Source organism: Stigmatopora argus, chromosome 4 (assembly GCF_051989625.1).
Source record: "Stigmatopora argus isolate UIUO_Sarg chromosome 4, RoL_Sarg_1.0, whole genome shotgun sequence".
Taxonomy (NCBI): Eukaryota; Metazoa; Chordata; class Actinopteri; order Syngnathiformes; family Syngnathidae; genus Stigmatopora; species Stigmatopora argus.
In genome coordinates this window covers 22013060-22036672 of record NC_135390.1, presented here as the reverse complement: position 1 = coordinate 22036672, position 23613 = coordinate 22013060, and the positions used below count along the sequence as shown (strand labels likewise).

General features: G+C 40.7%; 1 protein-coding gene across 1 annotated transcript; it reads left to right on the top strand.

Annotated features, from left to right (window-relative positions):
• Positions 1-816: 816 nt before the first annotated feature.
• bmper (BMP binding endothelial regulator) lies at positions 817-23160 on the top strand. Its single transcript, XM_077598269.1, has 16 exons — positions 817-1055; positions 5633-5718; positions 12364-12463; positions 14773-14855; positions 14918-15008; positions 15088-15170; positions 15876-15975; positions 16050-16159; positions 16237-16371; positions 16443-16547; positions 18002-18047; positions 18131-18288; positions 19782-19983; positions 20906-21242; positions 21323-21453; positions 22533-23160. The coding sequence occupies exons 1-16, from the start codon at positions 980-982 to the stop codon at positions 22712-22714; spliced, it is 2025 nt and encodes a 674-aa protein (XP_077454395.1). The 5' UTR covers positions 817-979; the 3' UTR covers positions 22715-23160.
• The last annotated feature ends 453 nt before the right edge of the window (positions 23161-23613 follow it).

Below are 23613 nucleotides of genomic sequence, written 5' to 3'. Positions count from 1 at the left end.
TTTTAAATATATTATTTATGCACATATTCTTTCACTTCTAAAAGTTTCAAATTGTTCACTTTAAAGCAATTTTCTATCATCATTTTTCTCATTTTTTTAGTGACGTCGCAATTCCGCTTTTTAAGATATGATTAATCATTAACAATTTCAATGAAGACGAAAAAAGAACAAAAACAAAATATTATTCATCAAACCTAAATCCATACATATTGAAATATTAATCAGCATTGCAAAATATGAATGACAAACATTGTTTATTCATTGTGCTTCTAATTTTACTTCCCTTTAAAATTTCTACTTTTCTCCATTCACTCATATTTAACTTTTTTTTCCCCATTTAATCCCCATAATTTCTGTCATTTTAATTTTCCCTCCCATTTCATTTTAACTTTGTGCCCACATGCCACGCCCCCCCCCAACCCACAGGTACATAGCCCCGCCCCCTCAGACCCATCGGCTGCGGGGTGCTGGAACCCCCGGGGCCGTCTCGAGGCTGTGGGCGTGTCTCCAACCCGGCCCCACCCCCATCCCTAACTTTCCTCTTCCTTAACCTCACCCAATTCATTTTCTGAACCGCTTCTCCCCCTCAAGGTCCGCGGGGGTGCCGGAGGCCACCGGACGCCTATCGCCCTTCGACGTCCGTTTTCGGGCTCAATTTCCTTCTTTGACTAACAACATTTAAAACATCTTCCCTCAAATAGAGGACATTTTCTCTAGTTTTTTTTTTCCTGACCGTGATTGGACGCTGGTCTTTGCTGCCTCTGCTGGCCTCCACGCGATGGAGGAGGAGCAGAAGGAGGAGGAGCTAAAGAGAGAGCGAGAGAGAGAGAGTGTGTGAGTGTGTGTGAGAGTGTGTGTTTGTCAGAAGCGCAGTCAGCATCCACGGACGGAGGCCACACGCCGACCTTCTTGTTGCCGCCACGGATTCTAAACGCAGCGTTTTTCCTTCCCGGAGGATTAAAAGGCACGCCGGCCCAGGATGACGGCCGCTTTGGACCGCCTCCTCTTTCTTCTTCTTCTTCTTCTTCTACCATCGTCCGCCGCGCTCATCACAGGTGAGACTTTTTTAAAGATCTTCTTACCTTATTTTATACTTGCAAGCTACGTCGTTGTTGCCGTTTGATTGGTTTTGCACCCCCCCGCAGACTTTTCGGGTAGTTCAAAGAGTTTTTGGGGAGTATGTTGAAGGGATTTTTTTGAATTTAATGTTGATTTAGTGGTATTTTTAAGGCAAAAAGGGGAGACAAGGTGTTATGATTTGTGTTTTAAATTTGAAGGAAAAAATGGGAATTTGGGATGTGTTTTAAGGGGGGCACGTGCCAACCCGTGCCACCCCGCTAGATGCGCCCATGGCAAATAAAATGGGATGTAAAAGTCGGGTTAAATTAGTCAGGCGTTTGAAAGTGGTCATTTTGGAAGCACGGTTATTTTGTGTGGAACATAAGAAGTTATTATGAAAGTAGCGTATAATTCCATTGTCATGATTTGATGATTGACGTAATATTTTATATATATATATATATATATATATATATATATATATATATATATATATATAGTAGCCAGATTTTTTTTTCCTTCAAAATCTTCCATTGCAACAACAATCTCCCAAAAATAAGTTTTTTTTGCTGTCATTTGTATAGAAAACTTGTCATTATGATTCATAAACGTCACTTTATAACCACAAAAATACATTATTTACAATGCAAACTCTTTTTTTACGACACGGTCTCCCTTTTCTTTAAAAAAAATCCGCTAAAAATGAATAGTGATGAACTTCATTTATGGTCACAAATGTATTATTTTATTTTCTAGCCTATCTTGCTATGAATAATGTATCTAAATTGCAATTCAGGCTAGGCGATATAGCTGGCTAATCCATTTTTTAGGCTGTGCTATTAACCCATAACCCTTTTTTCTTCATAAAATTCTGTTCAAAGTGAATAATGATGAACTTCATTTATAGTCACAAATATATGATTTTATTTTATAGACAATCTTGCTATTAATAATGCATCTAAATTGCGATTAGGGCTAAGCGAAACAGCTAGCTAATATATTTTGGGCTGTGGTATTATGCTATTTTTGTGATTTCATACAAAAAAAAAATGTTTGACAGAGAGTCATAAACAATTCATATTTCCAAAGATTATCCCTTGAGAGCCATATTCATAATTTCAAATTCAAAATTAATGAAAATTTTTGCTTTTTTTAGTCATTTCATCACTTTTAAAGTGCAAAAAGTGTCCGAATACTTTTGACAACATGGTGACGCTATTGCTAATCAATCAGAGTATGCATACATAAAAATCTAATTTTAAAAAATATGATTTCAGGGGCGCTAGAGCTGTCGTCAACGCCACAGTCCCGACGTGACGCTCCCATTGGTGCGTTGCGACTCGGCTCTGTCATCGTATATTAGCTCACGGGTTAGCCGTGCACCCATCAAATGAGCCACATGTGGCTCCCGAGCCCCATCTGCCCATACAAAGAGCCACATATGGCTCGAGAGCCATACATAGGTTTATTACCACTAACATGGCGCATTCACGTTCCTTGCATAAATCTGGGAAATGGTCGCAAAAACGCGCCGTTTTCTGTAAACCACATGAAAAAGTTTGGCTAAGGCTATACTGGGGCTCGCTCCTTTTTTGTCTGCGACCGTTCGTCTCTCGGTCTGGGCGTCTGGGCGTCCTCGCTCCTCACATCCGTGCGTCAAATGGAAGAGCGAGCGCGCCAAGCTCGCGCCCAAGCTTGTAATTAAACGTCTGCTTTCAACTTCCAAATCTGGAGTTGGCGAGCAGCTTCCTTCCCTTTTTGACCTCCCCCGTAAAGAAAGCGGTTCAAAATGGCGGCGATCGGCGCTCATCGGTCGCCGCCGGGTGTCCAATCCATCTCAAGCGGGAAACCCGCCAGCATTTCGAGAGCCGCGTGGGGCTAAAATATTGAATTGAAAAAGAAAAAGTGATCGGACTGAGCTGGCCGAAGGCATACGACGCCCATGACTGGTCGCCGGTCCGTCGGACCAGGCGGACAATCATTGGTGGTCGAGCGGGAATCGAACCCACGTCGCTGAATTCAGGCGAATGAACCGCTTGCCAATTGAAAACTAGTATTGAAATCATTATTTTAGCCTCATTAGGTTCGCGGAGGGTGCTGGAGCCTAAAGGGAGACTATATTATTAACCAAACATTTGTTTTTTTTCGAATATTGTGAAATAAGTCAAGTTAAAAAAATGTATAAATATAAATATATGCTGAGGAAAATTTGAAAAAATATACAAACATATAAGTCATGTTAAAAAAATTATAAATGTATGATGAGAAAAAATTGAAATATGCAAACATAACTGTTAATAGGCTTCTTTCAAGCATATGCCCCTCCCCTTAAAATGTGCCCCTCCCCTTAAAATATGTCGGCCCTACCTTCCCAAAATGACCCCATTCTACATTTCTAAGGTTAAGTCCATTGACGGCTCTAGACGTCCAATCAATTTAAAGTGAGAATCGTTATGGTTATTTAAGGCTGAATATTTTGTACCGTATTCTTCGGACTATAATGCATAATGAAGACGAAAAAAAGTAGATATAAGTCATACTGGAGTATAAGCGGCATTTTAGTGGGGGCATTTTTTTATTTGATCAATAAGAACAAATATACTTTAAATTAAAATAGTCAAATGATCAACAACAGGCTAAATTGTTTATATAACAATGACATTTTTTTGATAACTATAGCCTATAAAAAATGGCTTCCAGTGGTCAGAGAGGGAAAAAAAACATGTTGCACTTGAGTATTAGTTTAAAAAAAACTGAAAAAAAGTGCAACTTATAGTCCGTAAAGTACGGTAATGTTGTTTTTAGGGTGGAAAAATGATTTTAAAAGCAATTACGACCCCCCATTTTTTTTAAACTTAATTACTGTCCGCATATTTTCGTTTTTTCTTTTTGGTCTGCCGTCGACCTTCTTCTTTATCTTCGTCATCATGGTCATGTGATTATAGCGGGAAGGATGAAAGTGTTTTGCGGCCAACGCCTGTCGTCCCAGCTGGGACCCGAAAAAAATCTTGTTTTTCATTCTAGAGCATTCTTTTATTTCCCGACCCACCCCCAAAAATTTATCATATTTCTCCAATTCTGTAATAATAATAATAATTTCATAATTGTTTGCGGTCCCGTGGCAAAGCACCCCGTGGCGTTTTGCGCTCCTTACCTGAAACAATGAGGGGGTTCTTTGGCCCCCCGGGCCACCCCAGTTTAATTAGCCCCGAAGGCCGTAAAGTTTAACGGCGGCCGAGTCGGCGACGCGCTCGTCTGCCCCGAAAGGCGACGGCGCCGGCTCGACTCGGCTCGCCGTCTGACGTGGGTGACGTCGTCGTCCGAAACCGACGTGGGCCCCCGTCGGGAAGCGGCTTTACGGCTCGGGGAGGAAGTTTTCTTTGGCCTGGAGTCCAATCGGAAGGCCCTTTAAAATGTCAGCGCGTTGAAAAAAAAATTTTTTTTGATTGAGTCGTTAGCGGGTCGGCCTGACGGCTCCGGGGCCTTGGGTTCGAATCCGGTCGGTCCACCTGTGTGGAGTTTGACTGTTCTTGGGTTTTCTCCGGGTACTCTGGTTTCCTCCCACAGCCCAAAATCATGTCATGCTAAGCTAATTGAACTTTCTAAATTTCCTAACCCTACCTATGAGTGGCTCCAGCACCCCCCGTGACCCTAGTGTGGATCAAGCAGTACAGAAAATGAATGAATGAATGAATGTCCTGTTTTGATTTTTTATTTATATAAATCCAGTCATTCATCTTCCATATCCTTATCCTCAAAAAGGTCGCGGGGGTGCTGGAGCCTATCCCAGTTGACTATGGACAACACCTTGAAGCGGTGGCCAGCCAATCACAAATGACCAAATCACACTCTTATCTATAGACAATTTAGTTTATGTATTTATTCATTTATTTATTTAATTTATGTATTTATTCAATAAGGGACAGCACATATTAATAACATATTCATATTCATGTTAATGAACATATATGTAAATATGTAAGAGAGCTAAAAAAACAATTGCATACAATTAAGCCTTGCATGCATGTTTTGGTCATGTGGGAGGAAAGTCGGCCTCACAGTTCTGCGGTCGAGGGTTCGATCCCAGGTGGGTCCTCACTGAACTGTGGAGTTGGCTTGTTCTACCCGGGCTGGTGTAGGTTTTATCCGGGTACTCCGGTTTCCTCCCACATCCCAAAAACATGCATGCTAGGCTAGCTGGCTAACACTCTTAAATTGCACCTAGCTATGATTGGTTGTCCTTTGTCTCCTCGTGCCCTGCGATTGGCTGACCACCCATTCAGGGTGTCCCCCGTAGTTATCAGGGATAGGCTCCAGCACCCCCCACGACCCTTGTGAGGATAAGCAGTTCAGGAAATGAATGAATGAAGGTAGCTCTATTGAATCGATCCAAGATGGCGGCGCATGGGGGATGCAGCGGCTCTTTGCTCTTTGCTCTCCAATTGGGTGGACAAAAGACGTTTTTTTTCTCCCCTAGTTAATCCATCCAAAATGTCATTTTTCATTTCATTTGATACTTTGTCCAACATTTTATTATTTTTTATGATTTTATGAATATTTTTCTGTTTTTCAGGCACCGAGGCCAGCTGCGAGAACGAAGGCGAGGTTCTGCACATTCCCAACATCACCGACAACCCGTGCATCACCTGCGTCTGCCTGGTAACCCTTTTGCTTTTTTCAATCCTAATTCTCCTTTGCGTTCTTTTTCTCTTCTTCTTCATATTAATGTATCACTCCTTATTTCAGTATTTAGTGTCTTTTATCTCCACTTGTATTCACTTTTGTTGAATTTTGGCAATACGTGACAATCAATACGCATGGTTAGTTAGTTCCGTCGGCCGAGGCCAAGTTTCCTGCCAACGCGGCGATGACACCCGCATTTTGGTCCTTATCAGGTCAGGCATCAGTCAAAAGGGCAGATGAATGGATGTCACTCGTCAGCAGCCAATCGCTGACCTTTCGCCCCACCCTGCTAAAACCGCGTTATCCCCCCTCCCCGCCTATTAACCAATGGACAAAAGTATTGGGACGCGGCCCATCCACGGAAATTGGACTTTACTTCTCAAAGTTGATCCAATCAAGACATGTTGACGGTGGGATATTTTAAGTTAGCTCGCTGTTGCACACATGAACAGCAAAAAGGGAGGGGGCGGTTTGAAACCCCCGACCTGTCCAAATTTTTAATCGCCAGGCATTTGCGGTTAGCCTATAGATAACAGAAAATGGAGTTAGCTCGTTGTTGTTGTCAGAGGTTGTTTTGTTAGCTAAAATCTAATCTGATTGCGAAGAAAAAAAAAATCTGAACTGATTATCCACAGTAGGGTCACGGAGGGGTGCTGGAGCCTATCCCAGCCAACTACAGGGGTCACCCAAAATCGGCCAATCGCAGGGCACAAGGAGACAAACAACCAATCACTCATAAATAGGTACAATTTAGCATACAGTTAGCTTAGCATGCATGTTTCTGTGATGTGGGAAGAAACCGGAGTACCCGTAGAAAACCCATACAAGCCCAGGGAGAACAAGCAAACTCCACAATGTGAGGACCCACCTGGGTATCAAACCCTCGACTGTTAGGCCGACACGTTAACCACTCCTCCACCGGGATGCTTAAGTCCAAACAAAGCCTTAATTAAAAGTCCTTAGCATCCCATTAGCTTAGCATCCATGTTTTTGTGATGCGAGAGGGTAACCAGAGTAACCGAAAAAAAACATGCCTAGGGAGAACACGCAAACTCCATACAGTGACGATTCACCTGGCATCGAACCCTCGACCCCAGAACTGCGAGCCTGGCACGAAAACCACTTATCCAATGTGCTGCAAAAAAATAAATAAAACAAATTCTTCTTCATATAAAATTTTCTCTGAATAAATCTGTTTTTCATGAGAAATCCATTAAGAATTGAAACTTTGTTTTTCTACCGTTTTAGACATTTTAAGCTTAGTTTCTAGTTGGAAGGAAGCCGTTTCGAGTGTGTGTGTGTGTGTGTGTGTGTGTGTGTGTGTGTGTGTATTTCCTGAGTGTGTTCAAGTACTTCCACATCTGTCAGCCCCCTACCCATAACCCCCCCACAAAGACATGCGGTGAGTCTCCTGTCGCCAGGCGGTCTGATACGTCGGGGGTGGCGGGGGGTGTTTTAGACAGGGTAGGCTAATGGCTAGGACACACATACACACTCACAGAGGGGCCATTGTCGAGCCGGGAGAGCGGTCGCCATGGCGATCCGTTATCTGCCGCGCCTCTTCATCAAGTCGTCCGTCCGTCTGTTGGTCTCCTTACCCGCTTTGGTCACGGTCAAGTGCCTCCCCGAGACAATGTTCGGGTGTTTAGCGCCCCATTTTCCGTCCGTTGGAAGTCATCACGAAGAAGGGTTGGAAAGTTTGGTCTCCGTTTTTCATTTTGGATCGGATATCGGCGGCCTCACACTTCTGAGGTCGAGGGTTCGATCCCGGGTGGGCCCTCGCTGTGTGGAGTTTTCTTGTTCTTCCTGGGCTTATGTGGGTTTTCTCTGGGTACTCCAGTTTCCTCCCGCATCCCAAAAAAATGCATGCTAGGCTAATGGTATGCTAAATTGCCCCTTGCTTCGAGCGATTGGCCGTAGTTAGCTGGGATAGGGCTCCAGCACCCCCCGCGAACCTTGTGAGGATAAGCGGTTCAGAAAATGAATTAATATTTGGAATGTTTTAGGTCACATTTTCATATTTGAACGGTCATTCGAGTGTAACCGCAATATTTTGTGACTCTAAAATTATGAATGATTATGAAAGATTCATAAATAGGGGTGTAATTCATTTTATTTTGTTTTTTTATTAACGATAAGATAATGGTTTATTTGTTTAATTTAATGCATGAGATTTTTTTTTGCACAATTTAGGGGGAATAATAATAAAATGCGACAAATATTACAAGAGGAGGATAATTCATGTCGAAATTAAAAATGATATTCATATATGATATGTCATTTACTATTGAAGAATTTAATGTTTGCAAAATTTTAAAGTATTTGTTAGTCATTATTTAGAGTAACCTGTATGGTGTGTAAAAAAAATGGAAATGTTAAATCTTCTCATTACCCAAACAATCCTCCCCAAACTTTTTAGATTAGATTAGATTAGATTAAACTTTATTCATCCCCTATTTGGGAAATGAGGTCTTTTTATCAGTTTCAAGTTGTGCTAAAAGCTCCGTGTTGGAACTCCGGATGCACGCGGGGTCAAAGTTGACGGGTTGTCGCCGTGTCAACGCAAACAGAAGCCGACGGACGCCGCCAAACCCGCGTAAAAACGGATAACAAACGGCTGATGAGGCAGAATCTCGCATTACGCGCCGGACGCTAGCTGACGCAAATTAATCACGTTAGCCACTTTCTAGACAGGAATGAATGATAAATCAGTTTTTTTTAAAGAAGACATAAAGTTTGAGTCATTAGCACTTGCGTCCAATCAAACGCTTTCATTTTGGAGATTGTTTTTTTTTTTCTGGTCGCTCTTTTGCGTTGATAAATGAAGAATATTTAAAATGGGAATTATTATTTTATGTCATCAGAAATCCTAAAGTATATTTTTTTAAATACATATACAGGTCTATAGTACATATTTTTATTTACACAAGTGAAATACATTTTTCAGAACAAAGAAAAAATGTCCGATAATATATAAAAGTCAAGAAAAAAACCCTTACACTGTGTTAATTTAATATAAATTAAAATAATCCAGAGCGAGTGTGCAGCAAAATACAAATGCAGTGTGTTTTCCATGATATATTTATTATTAAAATAGTGAAACAAACTTGACAGATCAAAGACAACATGAAAATCATTAGGACTATTTTTCATATTTTTATTTATGACAACCAAATGTCTCTTTGTTCCCAACCTTATTTTGCACTGCACAACTGATGCATTTTTGCTAAAAACGCTTTTATATGGCTTTAATTATCGATAGCTTTATTCAAATTGGGGGGAAATGACTGAATGAATGTGGTATTTATACATTTGGGGTATTAGTACATTTACGACTAGAAATTTTAGGGGGATTATTATCACCCCTCACATTTGGGCAGGCAGAAAAAGTCGGGAAAAAGTGAGTTTGTTTGGGGACTTCCTTTCCCCGAAGCTACTGTGGCTCTTGTACCGCTTAGGGGGGGTCCCGACCTGTTTGTTTAGGAGGTGAAAGTTCACGGGTGGGGATCGGGGGCGGCAGATTGGGAGGTCAGGGGAGAAAGGAGAGAAAGTCATGGAAGAGGGGGGACAGGAAAGAAGGGGTTTTAAAATTTTAAAAAAATGAAATAATGATTGGCAGAAATATTGAACACTGTCTCCCCCTTGAGGCAAGGTTAGTGGGACGAAAATGTGACAAAAATGTGACCCTGCTAAAGGAAAAAATATAAATGGAATCATTGTGATGGAAGTAATATCATAAAATCGTGAGTTGTAAAGTTTGGTGGTAATATACGCTAATACTACACTTCCCAGAACGCATTGCGAGACGTGGCGCGCGAGCTCATTCAGCTGCTGCTTAAGGTAAAAGAAAAAGTTCCTCGTTTCGGTAGTGTTAAGAATTATTTTACCATTTTTGGTGACATTTGGTATTATCTCTGTGTAGATAAACACGCGGTAATGCCATGTAGATGTATAAAAGTTGACGTTATTGTGCGTTATTTGTCGTATGATATGAGTGGTAACTAGGCTAGGTCGCTGGCTTTAATTAGCATTAGCATCCCGAGTTACCTCTTGAACTTGAGGCGTTAAATGTCAATATTTTAATGGCAGTTCTGTAATTTGTTTCAACAGTCGCTTTAACATCATCAGCAAGGACAGAAAACGCGTAATTTGGTTGTTTATTAATGCAAGTTTAACAACATTTTGATACTGTGTACCTAGCATTAGCTAGTCGAATACCGTAGCACTGTATTTAACCATGCATACATTCTTATTTTAATAACTTTTCTTAGTGCGAGTGATGGTTATGTCGTTATTTTAATCATTTTCTGGGAATTTAAATTGGCATTTCACTAGTAAATGACTCATAGATGTCCAATCCACTTAAATAGATCGAACATCCCTGTCAACAGCAGTTACTAATAATGTAATTTAAAGTAAATAATAAAGAGCTGCCCCTCAGTGGAGAACAATACAAATTGTAATCTTATTCTATTTTGTTGCTATTTGCATCCCATTGAGTTGAAACAAAAAAAATAGCAAGACATTTCTATTATGAAAAACCAAAATTTGAATAGCCCATAAATTAAAACACGTCACATTTAAGGCCTGTTGTCATGAAATGGAACAATGCCATGTGACCTTTATGTCATTTGATTGGTGGTTTAGTTCTAATCTGATTACAGTGAGTTTTCGCTCGCTGACATTTCCGGAGATTTCAATTTGACCTCTTCCTGTTTTGCCCTTTATCACGTGTGCGACATTTAAACAAGACCCGTGTAATTCAATGTATTCTTAATGTGAGCGGGTGGGTGAGTAATGGGGGAGGTCGGGGGAGGTCGGCGGCAGACGGCCTTCCAGCCTCGGTGTCGCGGTATGTCGAGGGTTCGACCTTTGACCCGCAGACAAAAGACCCCATGGAGGGCTGACTGGGGGTCTACAAGGAGGCTAAAGCACTTTATGCTAACAGACGAGAGGGGCCAGACTAGTACGTGACCTTGGACAATCTTGTCCGCGAGCTAATGGGTGATTAAAACCTCGTTGGTTGCCATTGACGGCTATAGACGTCCAAATAATCTGATTTGGGAAAGGCTGGGAGTCATAGGTGTTTGAATATACCGTATTTTCACGCCTATAAGGCGCATATAAAAGTCTTAAATTTTCTCCAAAATAGAGAGGGCGCCTTATAATCCAGTGCGCTTTATATATGGACCAATACTAAAATTGTTACCACCATGAAATAAAATAAATCGGTCGATAGTCTACTATTTTCCCGTAGACAAAGTACTGCGCAGTGACTGCTGGGATATGTAGTAGTTCTTTTATCAATACACCCAATGGATTGTGGCCTGTATACATCGACATCAACACAGCTATACGAAGGGTGGCAGGCAGCGCCGGGCTAGTTACGCTAGCTACCAGCTAGCTACTATTTGCGACCGCCTGGACGAACGTATTAAACTCAGCGTTTTCAATGGACAATTGTTCAATTCGGACACAGAAAATGAGGACTTTGATGGATTTGTGGGTGATGATGACGTGAGTACATTGTAAAATGGCTAAATAAAGTTAAAAAAAACCTCAGTTTTGCTTCCGTTGCCTTTTTAAAAACGTGTTATTAGCGTGTGGGTGTAGCGTGCATTTGGTGCATGTAGCACCAAATGAGTGTTTTCGCCGTTGTAGTATATTGGTACTATTAGTGCAAAGTTATCACAGCCGACAACATGGGTGTATTGACAAAATAACTATATATCTCAGCAGTCACTGCGCACCGTAAATAGCGTCTGGGGCTGCTTCCGTAGCCAGCGCTATTATGGTTCGATATTCATCCATATATAATATATATGCCATGCCTGGCTGCGTCTAAAAGAACGGTGCGTCCTTTGTGTGTGTAAAATACAGAAATAGCACTCGTTATTGACACTGCGGCTAAAAATACGATGCGCCGAATAGTCGTGAAAATACGGTAGATGATGCGGGACCATTGTTTATTTATAACTGCGGTTCAGATTTTTATATTTGGGCCACAATAAAGAATTATTGGGTTAGTCAATTAAATTGTTTACGAGAGTGAAAATTTGGTTATTTATAAATCATGTTTTTGATTTTACATAACTAATTTCAGCTGGAAACAGACTCAAAATGATGCCTGAAAACTACAGGAATTGCATTTTTTTAAAATGTTTTGCCTATTTAAGGGGACTTTTTTCAATTTTGTTATTCTTTGGTTTTCTGCGTCACATTTTGGTGTAGTTCCACTTTCCACCACTGGTCGTCTGCGCTGAAATCACACAGAAAATTTGACTGAAAAACTATTTCAGCTCACTTGTTTTTTTCGTGTTTTTAAAGTTTTCTACTGTCCGCCTACGGGCACGATTATTAATATAAAATGGTCAGATGAGAAGTTTGTTTGGAAAAACAGTAGCCTGCTCGCTCCACCGCAGTTGTATTATTAGCATCCCAATTGTAATTCAATGCGGTTGAGGACGTTTTCCTTTGAAGTGGCGCTGGTGTTGATGGTAATGATTCATGGCCATGACCTCACGGCGAGGGAAAAAAATCATAATAATGCCTTGTGGTTTCTCGTCTTATTGGGAAGATGAAATGATGTTATAAATGGGCGTTTTCTTTTCTTTCCCGCAGGAGGGCAAGGCCGACTGCAAGCAGGAAAAATGTCCGCCCGTGTCGGAAGATTGCGCCCTGGTGGTCAAAAAGAGCGGCGCCTGCTGCGAGCGGTGTAAAGGTACGAAGTGGAGTCTCATTGGTTGCCATTGACAACGCTAGGGGTCCAATTTCTTTGGACCGAATTGAACGCCCAGCAGTGAATTGTTATTATTATTATTTTTTAGTTTGGGTTTGATTTATTTAATAAGGGACAGCAATTATTAATGAACATATTTATATTCATGCATTTATATATACATTTATATATACATTTATATATATTTATATATACATTTATATATACACTTATCAGTGTATATATGAATATATATAAATGTATATATAAATATGTATATATAAATTTAGATATAAATATATATATAAATGCATGAATATAAATATGTTCATTATATGTACTGTCCCTTCTTAAATAAAAAACAAATATCAACGTGTATATATGAGTATATATAAATATATATATATTTGTTTTTTATTTAATAAGGGACAGCACATATTAATGAACATATTTATATTCATGCATTTATATATATATATATATATATATTTATATATATACATTTATATATACACACTTATCAATTTGTATATATGAATATATATAAATGTATATATAAATATATGTGCGTATATATAAATGCATGAATATAAATATTCTTTAATATATACTGTCCCTTATTAAATAAAAAACAAATATCAATGTGTATATGAGTATATATAAATATATATATTAGTTTTTTATTTAATAAGGGACAGTACATATTAATGAACATATTTATATTCATGTGTATATATATATATGTTTATATATATTTGTATATACATTTATATATATATATTCATATATACCCATTGATATTTGTTTTTTATTTAATAAGGGACGGCACATATTAATGAACAGATTTATATTCAAGTATTTATATATAAATTTATATTCATATATACAGATTTATATTTGTTTTTTTTTTATTAATAAGGGTCAGCACATATTAATGAACATACTTATATTCATGCATTTATATAGAGACGTGTATATTTATACATATTCATATACAGATATATACATATCTGTATTCATTCACTCATTTTAATTGTCCCCCCCCCAAAAAATTACTTGTGAATGAAGGCGCTCTTATACGAGAGAAATTGTAAAATTCCACCATTTTAAGGCTCATATGCGAGAAAATCCGGTCGTCGGTGGAGACTCCCCAGCCATGGAGTGAGCTCACTTGGCGTCCGTCACGTTAGCGATCGGTGAGTGCATGAAGCTGATCCCGAACCCTTGGGGAGGTTTTGCTTTCACGTTCGCTCGTTGATTTGGGGCGCAATAAAGCAGATCGATGGTTGCCCTCGGGTTTCTTTGCAGGCACCATCGATCCCACTACATTTACAGTAAATGCCACGAAAGGAATACGCTATTCATTTAGCCCCGGAAAGAGAAAAAAAAGACGTAACGTATATATGTGTTTTAAAAGCTTAGCCTTTTTTTATATAGTGGGGAATTTTTTTTCTTCATACTTTTAAACATGGACATTTTTGTTTGAACCTCAAATGGGGCAAATCCACCCTATTTCTGCCAGAAGAAAATATTTTAAATGCTAATTATTAGTCTTTTCTGTTACTATTGTTTTTTGTTGAATATTTTCGTAATTAAACCGATAACATAGTTTAATATCTCAATGACGATTGGATTGGATTGGATAACTTTATTCATCCCATATTCGGGAAATTTCGTTGTCACAGTAGCAAGAGGGTGAGAATACAGACACAGAAAAAGACATTTTAGACATAAATAGATAGGTAATAAGTAAGTTAATAAATACATGAATAAATATATAAATAAATAAGTGTGTAAATAATTGTGTGCATGTCACTAAATATAAATTATTTTTGGAAAAAATAAATCCATTATTGACTACAGTATGCCGCAAAATATATTTATGTTTATAGCTCTGAATTTTTTGTGAATACAAAAATGACTATAAATTTAAAAAAAAATTAAAACCAAATAAATTAAAGTGGTGCTTCTAATTTTCATTGCTTTATGACTATAGCGCTGATTTTTTGGGAAATCCACAAATTAGTACAAATTAAATAACTACATAAATGAGTATTTATAATTGCACTCAATTTTGATATAATGACTGAAAAGTAATAGTGTTGGGGTGAATTCATTTTGATTTTTTTTGTCTTTGTTTACCACAAAACATTTTCTAAATGGCCATTTACACTTTTATATCGTTCATACCCGAAAGACATCCAAAGATGAGCATAGGAGCCATTTTGTGCCACATTTGTCAAGCTGTCGGTTTCCACTGTGACCACCCGTTCTGGAAATATGCAAACAAACATCTTGTGCCCTCCTCTCAGGTTGCACGTTGGACGGCCGATCCTACAACAGCTCGGTGTCGTGGACCAGCGCCGTCAAACCCTGCGTGACCCGACGATGTCAGGTACGTTCGCCTAAAGATGGAAAGACCGTCCCCACCTGACGCGTTTGCCCCTCGCCTGACAGGAAGGCGTCATCACCGAAGCCGAAGTGCGCTGCGTGGTCCATTGCAAGAACCCCAAGATCCATCCCAAAAAGTGTTGTCCAACATGTCCAAGTGAGTTAAACCATCACCTAAGACAGGCAAAGAGAAGTAGCCATGTTGACCACTTATTTTTATTTTTTGTGCGTGTTAGGCTGCATCTTCGAAGGCCGGCTGTACAAAGAAAAGGAGGAGTTCAGTCCCGAAGGAAAACCCTGCATCAAGTGTACTTGCACAGTAAGTGGCAACCATTTTATCTGCTCCAAGATGGCGTCAAAAGTACTACTTTCCCATGATATGGTGATTTGGACCCAGTAGAAAAATAAGGAATGAATAGAGAAATGTTTCTTGTAGATTTTATCCCACACAAAATGTATCAACATGAAATGAAAAATAGTAAAAAAATTGCTGAAAATATAATTCTAGCCATTTTTAGTGACGGAAATAGACAGACAAAAGCATAAAATGTAAAATACAAAGTTATGAGATGCTAAGGTATTAGCCCCAAAAAAATATATAAATCCGATTAAATATCCTTAAACAGTATAATGTATCAACATGAAATGAAAAATAGTAAAAAAATGCTGAAAATATAATTCTAGCCATTTTTAGTGATGGAAATAGACAGACAAAAGCATAAAATGTAAAATACAAAGTTATGAGATGCTATTAGCCCCAAAAATGTATATAAATCCGATTAAATATCCTTAAACAGTAAATATCCTATGAAATATGAAACATTTGTAACTACTATCCAAAGAAATAAATATCAACATAACAGAAAAATCAATAAATCAATAAAAATAGCCAAATATTATCTACCAGCTGTTACCTGGCTTACATACCACAAGAGGGCGCCAAAGCTCTACTTTCAAATGAGACTGCTTTGTGCCCAAAATCGAATCACCAATTTTTGACTTTTGACTTTTGCTCTCATTTCAGGCGGGACGTACACTCTGCATGAAGGAGGCATGCCCCGTCCTTTCTTGTCCCGTCCACCTTAGCCACACCCCTCCGGGGAACTGCTGTCCTAAATGTCTCGGTAATTAACAAACCCACATTGTTGCGAGTTGCGATCGAGCGTGTTTCACGTCAAGGTCCTGCTCCATCCATCAGGTCAAAGGAAAGTGTTCGATTTATCCGAGGGGAGTTGCCTGTTCCGCAGCGAAGTCTTTGAGAACGCCACCTCCTTCTCGCACGACAACTGCACCACCTGCACGTGCAAGGTAAAACGCCCGGGCCTCGCCCGGTTCGGAAACTGGGGGTTTCCTCGTGGTGTGACGTCATTTTCGGACACTTTCAGGATTCCACCGTGGTGTGCAAAAGGCGCTGCTCGCGGCCGGGCCGTTGCCACGGCGACGGCTGCTGCCACGAATGCCTGTCCTACGTCAAGGTGGACGACGTCAAGTACTGCAGAGTTCGCAATAAAATATATAGGGTGAGAGAGAGGGTGGCAGGCGGGCTGGTGGGCGGGGCTCATTTCGTTGACGTGCGTTGCTCCGCCCTCAGGAAGGAGACATGTGGTCTTCGGTCAACTGCACGCTCTGCGCCTGCGTCCAAGGCAACGTGGAGTGTCGGCCCAAACGGTGCGTGCCGATCACCAGCTGCCCCTCGGTGAGTGACCTCGGACGATGAGGATTTGATTGGGTTTTCGTTAGCGGCGTCCCAATCCGATGCTCGGTAGGACAAGATATTTCCGGTGTCTCGGATTCGATCCAGTACAGTGGTACCTCGACATACGATCGTAATCCGTTCCGAGACTGAGATCGTATGTCGAGCTTTTCGTCACTCGAGCGAACGTTTCCCATTGAAATGAATTGAAAACAAATGAATTGGTTCCAACTCTCTGAAAAAACACCAAAAACAGGATATTGGATTGGAAAAAATGTTTTATTTCTTCTAATTCGCCATATATTGACAAAGTAATAAATAACAAGTGGTTTAATAGGGATAAAATGTGTTTAATAGATGTTAAATTAGACGCATTTCGCGGAGGGGAGAGACATCGACACACACTGAGGCGGAGGTGGGGGCTGTTTGGGGGTCTTTATCCACGGCACTCGTAAACGAACAAACAAATTTAAATTAATTGGATAAATATATACAGACACACTCGTACATACGATTAATGTAACGTTACACAAAACTGAATTCTAGTTTTGTCTTTTGTTACCTTAGTTTTTCCGGGTTAGCGGTTTGCCACGCCTCCACCCTCACGTTCGCTATCAAAGGACTGTTTGCTGTTGTATATTCCCTTCAAAATATTCTGAAAATGATGCACACAAATGTCCTCACAATAGGATAACGCACAACCACTTGCCAACGAGAAATAGTCTTTAAAGAACGATCGCGGGAGCTTTTTTCCTTAGAAAGAATAACAGGAAATGCAATAACTGAGGTTCCCATGTATTGATTGTGGGTAATGAAGTTTTATTGTGCGAAAGGGTGCCATTGGCTATGGGTGTTGTGTGCACGAGTATGTTTCATTACCCAGAAAGCCCTCTTTTTCCCCGCGCATGCGCGTTGTGCGTTTCCCGGTCGAAACTCGTCGGGATAAATCGTTCAGTCCTCGTAGATATAGTAGTTATACACGAAAGAGATGCGGCAAAAAAGACAGTGCGCTACAATGATAAACAGCCTCTCATGTCATGACCACCTGGCTTGGTCGCATCTCCAAATTTTAATCATATCGCAGGCGAATTATTCGATCGAAATTTTTGTCGTAACACGAGCATGTTGTATGACGAGCATGTTGTATCACGAGGTACCACTGTAGTCGTTTTCAGAACCGTGTTGCTTTTCGGCTGCTTTAAATCAAACATGTCTGCCGAGTGGGACGGACCACTATTGGTGGTAACACATTATCGCGTAATATCTGTACACACCATTTTTTGAGGTCATTAAATCCCAAAAATTTCCGGTGACGCGATATTTTTGCTGCTCTAAAAATGTAGGGATCGCCATAACATCTTCCAAAAAATTGCATTGGGCGTCATGAAAATCTGCATGACTATTTTTAGTCAACACCAGCTGTAACTACTGTTTCCATGGCTCCGCCCCCTCCGCAGAACAAGATCCTGAACCGAACCGGCTGCTGCCCGGTTTGCACTGAAAGTGAGTAAGTTCATTTCTCCGGTCCCCGATTGGTCACCGCCGCGCCTGGCCTTTGTCTAAAGGGGGGGCTGTTTTCTACGCAGAGCCCGGCGTGTGTACCGTGTTTGGCGACCCGCACTACAACACCTTTGACGGGAGGACCTTTAACTTCCAAGGCACGTGTCAGTACGTGTTGACGCGGGATTGCGGAGGCGGTGCGGCCAATAATGCCCTGCTTAATCATGGCGACTCCAGCTTCACGGTATGAAGTTAGACTGCGGTGTATTTAACAACTAAGGACAGGATTTACTTATATTTTGAGGTGTGGCTCTGCCATTTAAAAAAATTAGGGGAGGAAATAGGCGCATGTTTTTTTGTTGCATGATATATTGTCAAGACCAGGGGTGTCAAAGTCGGGTTGGTTCGCGGGCCGCGTTAACGTCAATGCCATTTCATGTGGGCCGGACCATTTTAGATCTAATATCTAGATTTTTTTTAATTGGATTAAAAGAACTGGATCAAAAGCCCTATATAGTCCGTTTTTATAGATTTAAAGGAATGTTTAGTTGAGCTTTTTTTTCTTAGTATTGGAAAATGTCTTTTAATCATGTTTTTTATTTCAAATGGAAACAAAATATTTTTTTAAAGTGGAAAATGGAAAATATTTGTGTATTTATTTTTAGATTTTACACAATGCTTTTTGAACTAAAAACTAAAGAAAAAAAATTGGATTAAAAAATTGCAGTCATTGTTTTTAAAAAGGGGAAAATCAGGAAATATAATGTACATGTATAATCATTTGAATTTGATCCTAAAACTCATGATTTACTTTCTTGGGCCGCACAAATGATGCGGTGGGCCAGATTTGGCCCCCGGGCCGGCACTTTGACATCTGTGGTCAAGACCTTTAATTTGAGGTATAACTCAATGTGGGTGGTTAAAAATATTTTTTTCAGGTTGTTACTCCCTCTTGTATTAGCTGGATTATATTTTTAGGATGTTAAGTCGTCATACAAACCAAGAACATGAATAAAATAATAATAATAATAATAGATAAATACTTTTTTTTTTAAATCATCAGATTTTTAGGGGGGACCAGGCGCCTGTTTTTTGTTGCATGACATATTGTCAAGACTTAATGTGAGGTATAACTCAATGTGGTTTGTTAAAAATATTTTTTCTGGTTGTTACTCCCTCTTGTATTAGCTGGGTTACATTTCTAGGATGTTAGGTCATCATACAAACCAAGAACATAAATAAAATAATAATAATAATAATAGATGAACAATTTTGAAAAAAACATTTTTTTATCTGATTTTTTGGGGGGGGACCAGGCACATTTTTAGGATGTTAAGTCATCATACAAACCAAGAACAAAAATAAATAAATATGTATTAAAAAAAAAAAAAAAACATTTTTCATCAGATTTTTTTTTGTGGAACAGGTGCATGTTTTTTTGTGCATGACATTGTCAAGACTTTAAATTTGAGGTATAACTCAATGTGTTTTTTTTTGAAAATACATTTTTCTCGTTGTTACTCCCGCTTGTATTAGCAGGATTACATTTTTAGGAAGTGCTCATACAAACCAAGAACATAAATAATTGGTCTTCCTAGGTCTTCTCGAGCAGTTGGCCTCGATTCCTTTTTTCACTGTTCTTAACACACCAAAGTTACGGAATAATTCGATTGTTTGCTCTAATTTATTTTGTGCCAAGTGGACGTTGATGTCAAATTGTCTCCCCTCCCGTTTAAGGTGCTGGTGAGGAACGACGCTCGGCGCACCCGCTCCTTTTCCTGGACGCAGTCGGTGGAAGTGCGCCTCGGCGGGCTGGTCCTCGGCCTCCACCAGCACCTGACCGTGCGGCGCAACGGCACCCGCATCGCGCTCCCCTACCACGGGCCTGGCGTGCACATCGACCTGGACGGATACCTCCTCAAGCTCACCACCATCGCAGGTGACTTTGCTGCCGACAAATCCTACCAGAGTGCAAAAAAAACCTTCCTAAAATAGCTTTTTGCATGGCAACGCGCTCGTAACATAACATAACCAAATCGAAATGAACTTGGATTACAATGCAGACGCACTCAAAAATAAGTTTCATCTAACCTTACACTAAACTTACCGTATTTTCACGACTATACAGCAAATCGTATTTTTAGCCGCAGTGTCAGTAACGAGGTCTATTTCTGTATTTGACACACACAAAGGACGCACCGTTTGTATAGACGCAGCCGGGCATGGCAAAACATACACCAGCTTAAACATATGTCGAAGTACTCGTATGTCGAGGTACTCGTATGTCGAGGTACTCGTATGTCGAGGTACTCGTATGTCGAGGTACTCGTATGTCGAGGTACTCGTATGTCGAGGTACTCGTATGTCGAGGTACTCGTATGTCGAGGTACTCGTATGTCGAGGTACTCGTATGTCGAGGTACTCGTATGTCGAGGTACTCGTATGTCGAGGATACACGTATGTCGAGGATACACGTATGTCGAGGTACACGTATGTCGAGGTACCCGTATGTCGAGGTACCCGTATGTCGAGGTACCCGTATGTCGAGGTACCCGTATGTCGAGGTACCCGTATGTCGAGGTACCCGTATGTCGAGGTACCCGTATGTCGAGGTACCCGTATGTCGAGGTACCCGTATGTCGAGGTACCCGTATGTCGAGGTACCCGTATGTCGAGGTACTCGTATGTCGAGGTACTCGTATGTCGAGGTACTCGTATGTCGAGGTACTCGTATGTCGCGGTACTCGTATGTCGCGGTACTCGTATGTCGAGGTACTCGTATGTCGAGGTACCACTGAATTGCTCAGTGGTTGGGAAACACTGGCATAAATGATGACATGAGGCCCCGCCCTCTCCCGCAGGACTGGAGATCACGTGGGACGGCGACAGCTTCGTAGAGGTGGTGGCCGCCCCGCACCTGCGCGGGCGGCTGTGCGGCCTGTGCGGCAACTACAACGGGCACAAGCGCGACGACACCACCGGCGGCGACGGCCACTTCAAGTTCGACGTGGACGACTTCGCCGAGTCGTGGCGCGCCGACGAGCCCTGCGGCCAGCCCCCCGCCCACCGCCGGCCCGCCGCCTTCTCCTGCCCCGCCAGCGTCAAGGTGAAATTCCGCGCTCACCGCGAGTGCCAGAAGATCAAGTCGTGGGAGTTCCACAAGTGCCACCGCGCGGTCGACGTCGCCGCTTTCTACAGGTGAGCGGAAAGGTTTTTTTTGTTTTTGTCCATAAAAATAACGATGACGCTGACCGATGTTGATTTTTTTTGGCGGACAGGTCGTGCGTGACGGACATGTGCGAGTGTCCCGTTCACAAGAACTGTTACTGCGAGTCCTTCATCGCTTACAGTCGAGCGTGCGAGCGAGAGGGGGTGCCGCTTCTCTGGAGGCCCGACGCCGCCTGCATGGGTGAGTCAATCTTTTAACACTTTTTATTGAAAAAAGGATTTCAAAACGTTTTTTTAATGTAAATAATTAAGACTGAAAAGATGGCCGTGCTTAAAAATCGGGTAGTTGAAGTACTGTGAAAAATATTGAGGGGTAAAAACAGTATTCATTGAAATTGGTTAAAAAATAATAATTAAAAAAACTGTGCAACTCTTTGAAAAAGATAGAAATTTATGAGTCCAAAAAATAAACAATTTTTTTCTAAGTTAAAAAGAATTTCAAAACTATTAGGAAAAAACACAAGTCACCAAAATTGGTTTGAAAAATATTTTGACAACAGTACAACTCATAAAAATAAAAATATATAAGAGCAAAAAAACAAACAAACCCATGAATTACAACAAAATGTTTAGAAAAAACAATGAGACAATATTATTCTTTAATAAGAATACAATTAAAGTAATATGTTAGATTAGACAAAAAGGGCAAAAATAAAAATATTAGTAGAAAATAAATATTGAAATGTTAAGAAAAAATACAAACATTTTGGAGAAGAAAGCAGTAGAGAAAAGTAAAAAGAAAATATGACCCCCAAAAATACAAGAATTATTAAGCATCATGTGAGCTAGTAATAATAGTAAAATACTGGAAAAATACAATGAAATGAGTTGGAAAAAAATAGAATGACAACAGTACAAAAAACATGACAAAAAAACCTAAGCACTAATAAAAATAGAGAAATAATTATAATAATTTTAAAAAAAAAAAGGCATGCATGATCACCTTTTTTTGCTGAATCTTTTTCTCTCTGGCTGCGATTTCTCATATTTTCAATAAGCACAAATACAGAAATAATTACAATATCAAATCTAAAAAAAAAATGCATGCATAAGCACTTTTTTCTGGATATTTTTCTCTTTGGCTGCCATTTTCTCGCTAAAATCGCTCATCTTCAACTCCCATTATCCTTCATTGGCTCCTCCCACTCAAAGTGGATTCAACATTCAATGGCTTCATATTTTTTGCTCTCCCCTACAATAAAAAAGGGTAAAAGTGGCCCCGAAATGACCGTCGTTGTTGTTGTTATGTGACCGTGACAGCCACGCAGTGCAAGCACGGCGCCGTTTACGACACGTGCGGGCCGGGCTGCACCAAAACCTGCGACAACTGGAACGAGATCGGGCCTTGCCGCAAGCCCTGCGTGGCCGGCTGCCACTGTCCCGCCGACCTGGTGCTCTTCCAGGGACGCTGCATCCGCCCCCTGGCGTGCCCCGGCCGGTGACCTCCGAACTAACTAACCATCTCGGACTTGTTGAGATGCGGCCAATCAAAACTCAGGGTCCAAGGAATATCCCCCGCCCCCTTTTTTTAATTAATTCAAAAAGTCAACAACAACAACAACAAACACTCAGGAGACGTATTTCCACGGGAGAGCCTCGTCAGAACTTTTGACGCCGTCTCCGAAGTGGACGGGGGAGGGGCTATGGGGATTTTGTTCGGGAAGCCAAAGAGATTTATGACCAGCTTTTTCTACATTTGTCATGTGTTGATACTGTTAATTTATATAGAGGAAGTGGGAGCACCAGATAGCAGCTAGCTAACGACTTGTGGTGAACCCCCGGCGCATCGTGGAAATTTGTGTTTGGCGACACTTTGACGAGGTACACGGTCGATTGGTCGCCGGTCTTTTGGTCGCCCGGAAGTTTATTGATAATTACCATTGAAATGGTTGCTAAATACAAACTGCGAATGACTATTTAGTCATACTTAATGCCCTAGTAATTATTAGGCTAAAGAAAAGCTCCAAATTACCCGGACTTTCATTGTTTTTTTGTTGGGGAACTTGTTAAGACCGGCTGACTGACGTAGCTTCTTAAAGGGACAACGCACGTACATACAAACTCTTCTACACTCACACGTCGGCTCAGTGAAACTGCTCATGGCCATTGTTGGCTTTTATTTATGCGTAGACCGTGTTGTTTTACCTTGTTTTGTCGCCGGTCTTTTGGTCCCCGGTTGTAAAAAAATGATGACTGAATGGAGGGTGCGGCTTATATGCGCATAAATTAGACTTGACGTTCACGAAACGCCATAACGCAAGACAATGCGGCCTGTAATTTTGACGAGCTCTTCAGCGAAGCTCAAATTACCGTATTTTCTCGCATATACGCCGTTTTTGTC

Excerpts from the sequence above, each read along its gene's own strand:
- bmper (XM_077598269.1), top strand. The coding sequence starts at position 980 with ATGACGGCCGCTTTGGACCGCCTCCTCTTTCTTCTTCTTCTTCTTCTT. Across the intron at positions 15,976-16,049 it reads CTGCTGTCCTAAATGTCTCG|GTCAAAGGAAAGTGTTCGAT; the intron begins GTAATTAACAAA and ends TCCATCCATCAG. Across the intron at positions 21,454-22,532 it reads GCCCGACGCCGCCTGCATGG|CCACGCAGTGCAAGCACGGC; the intron begins GTGAGTCAATCT and ends TGACCGTGACAG.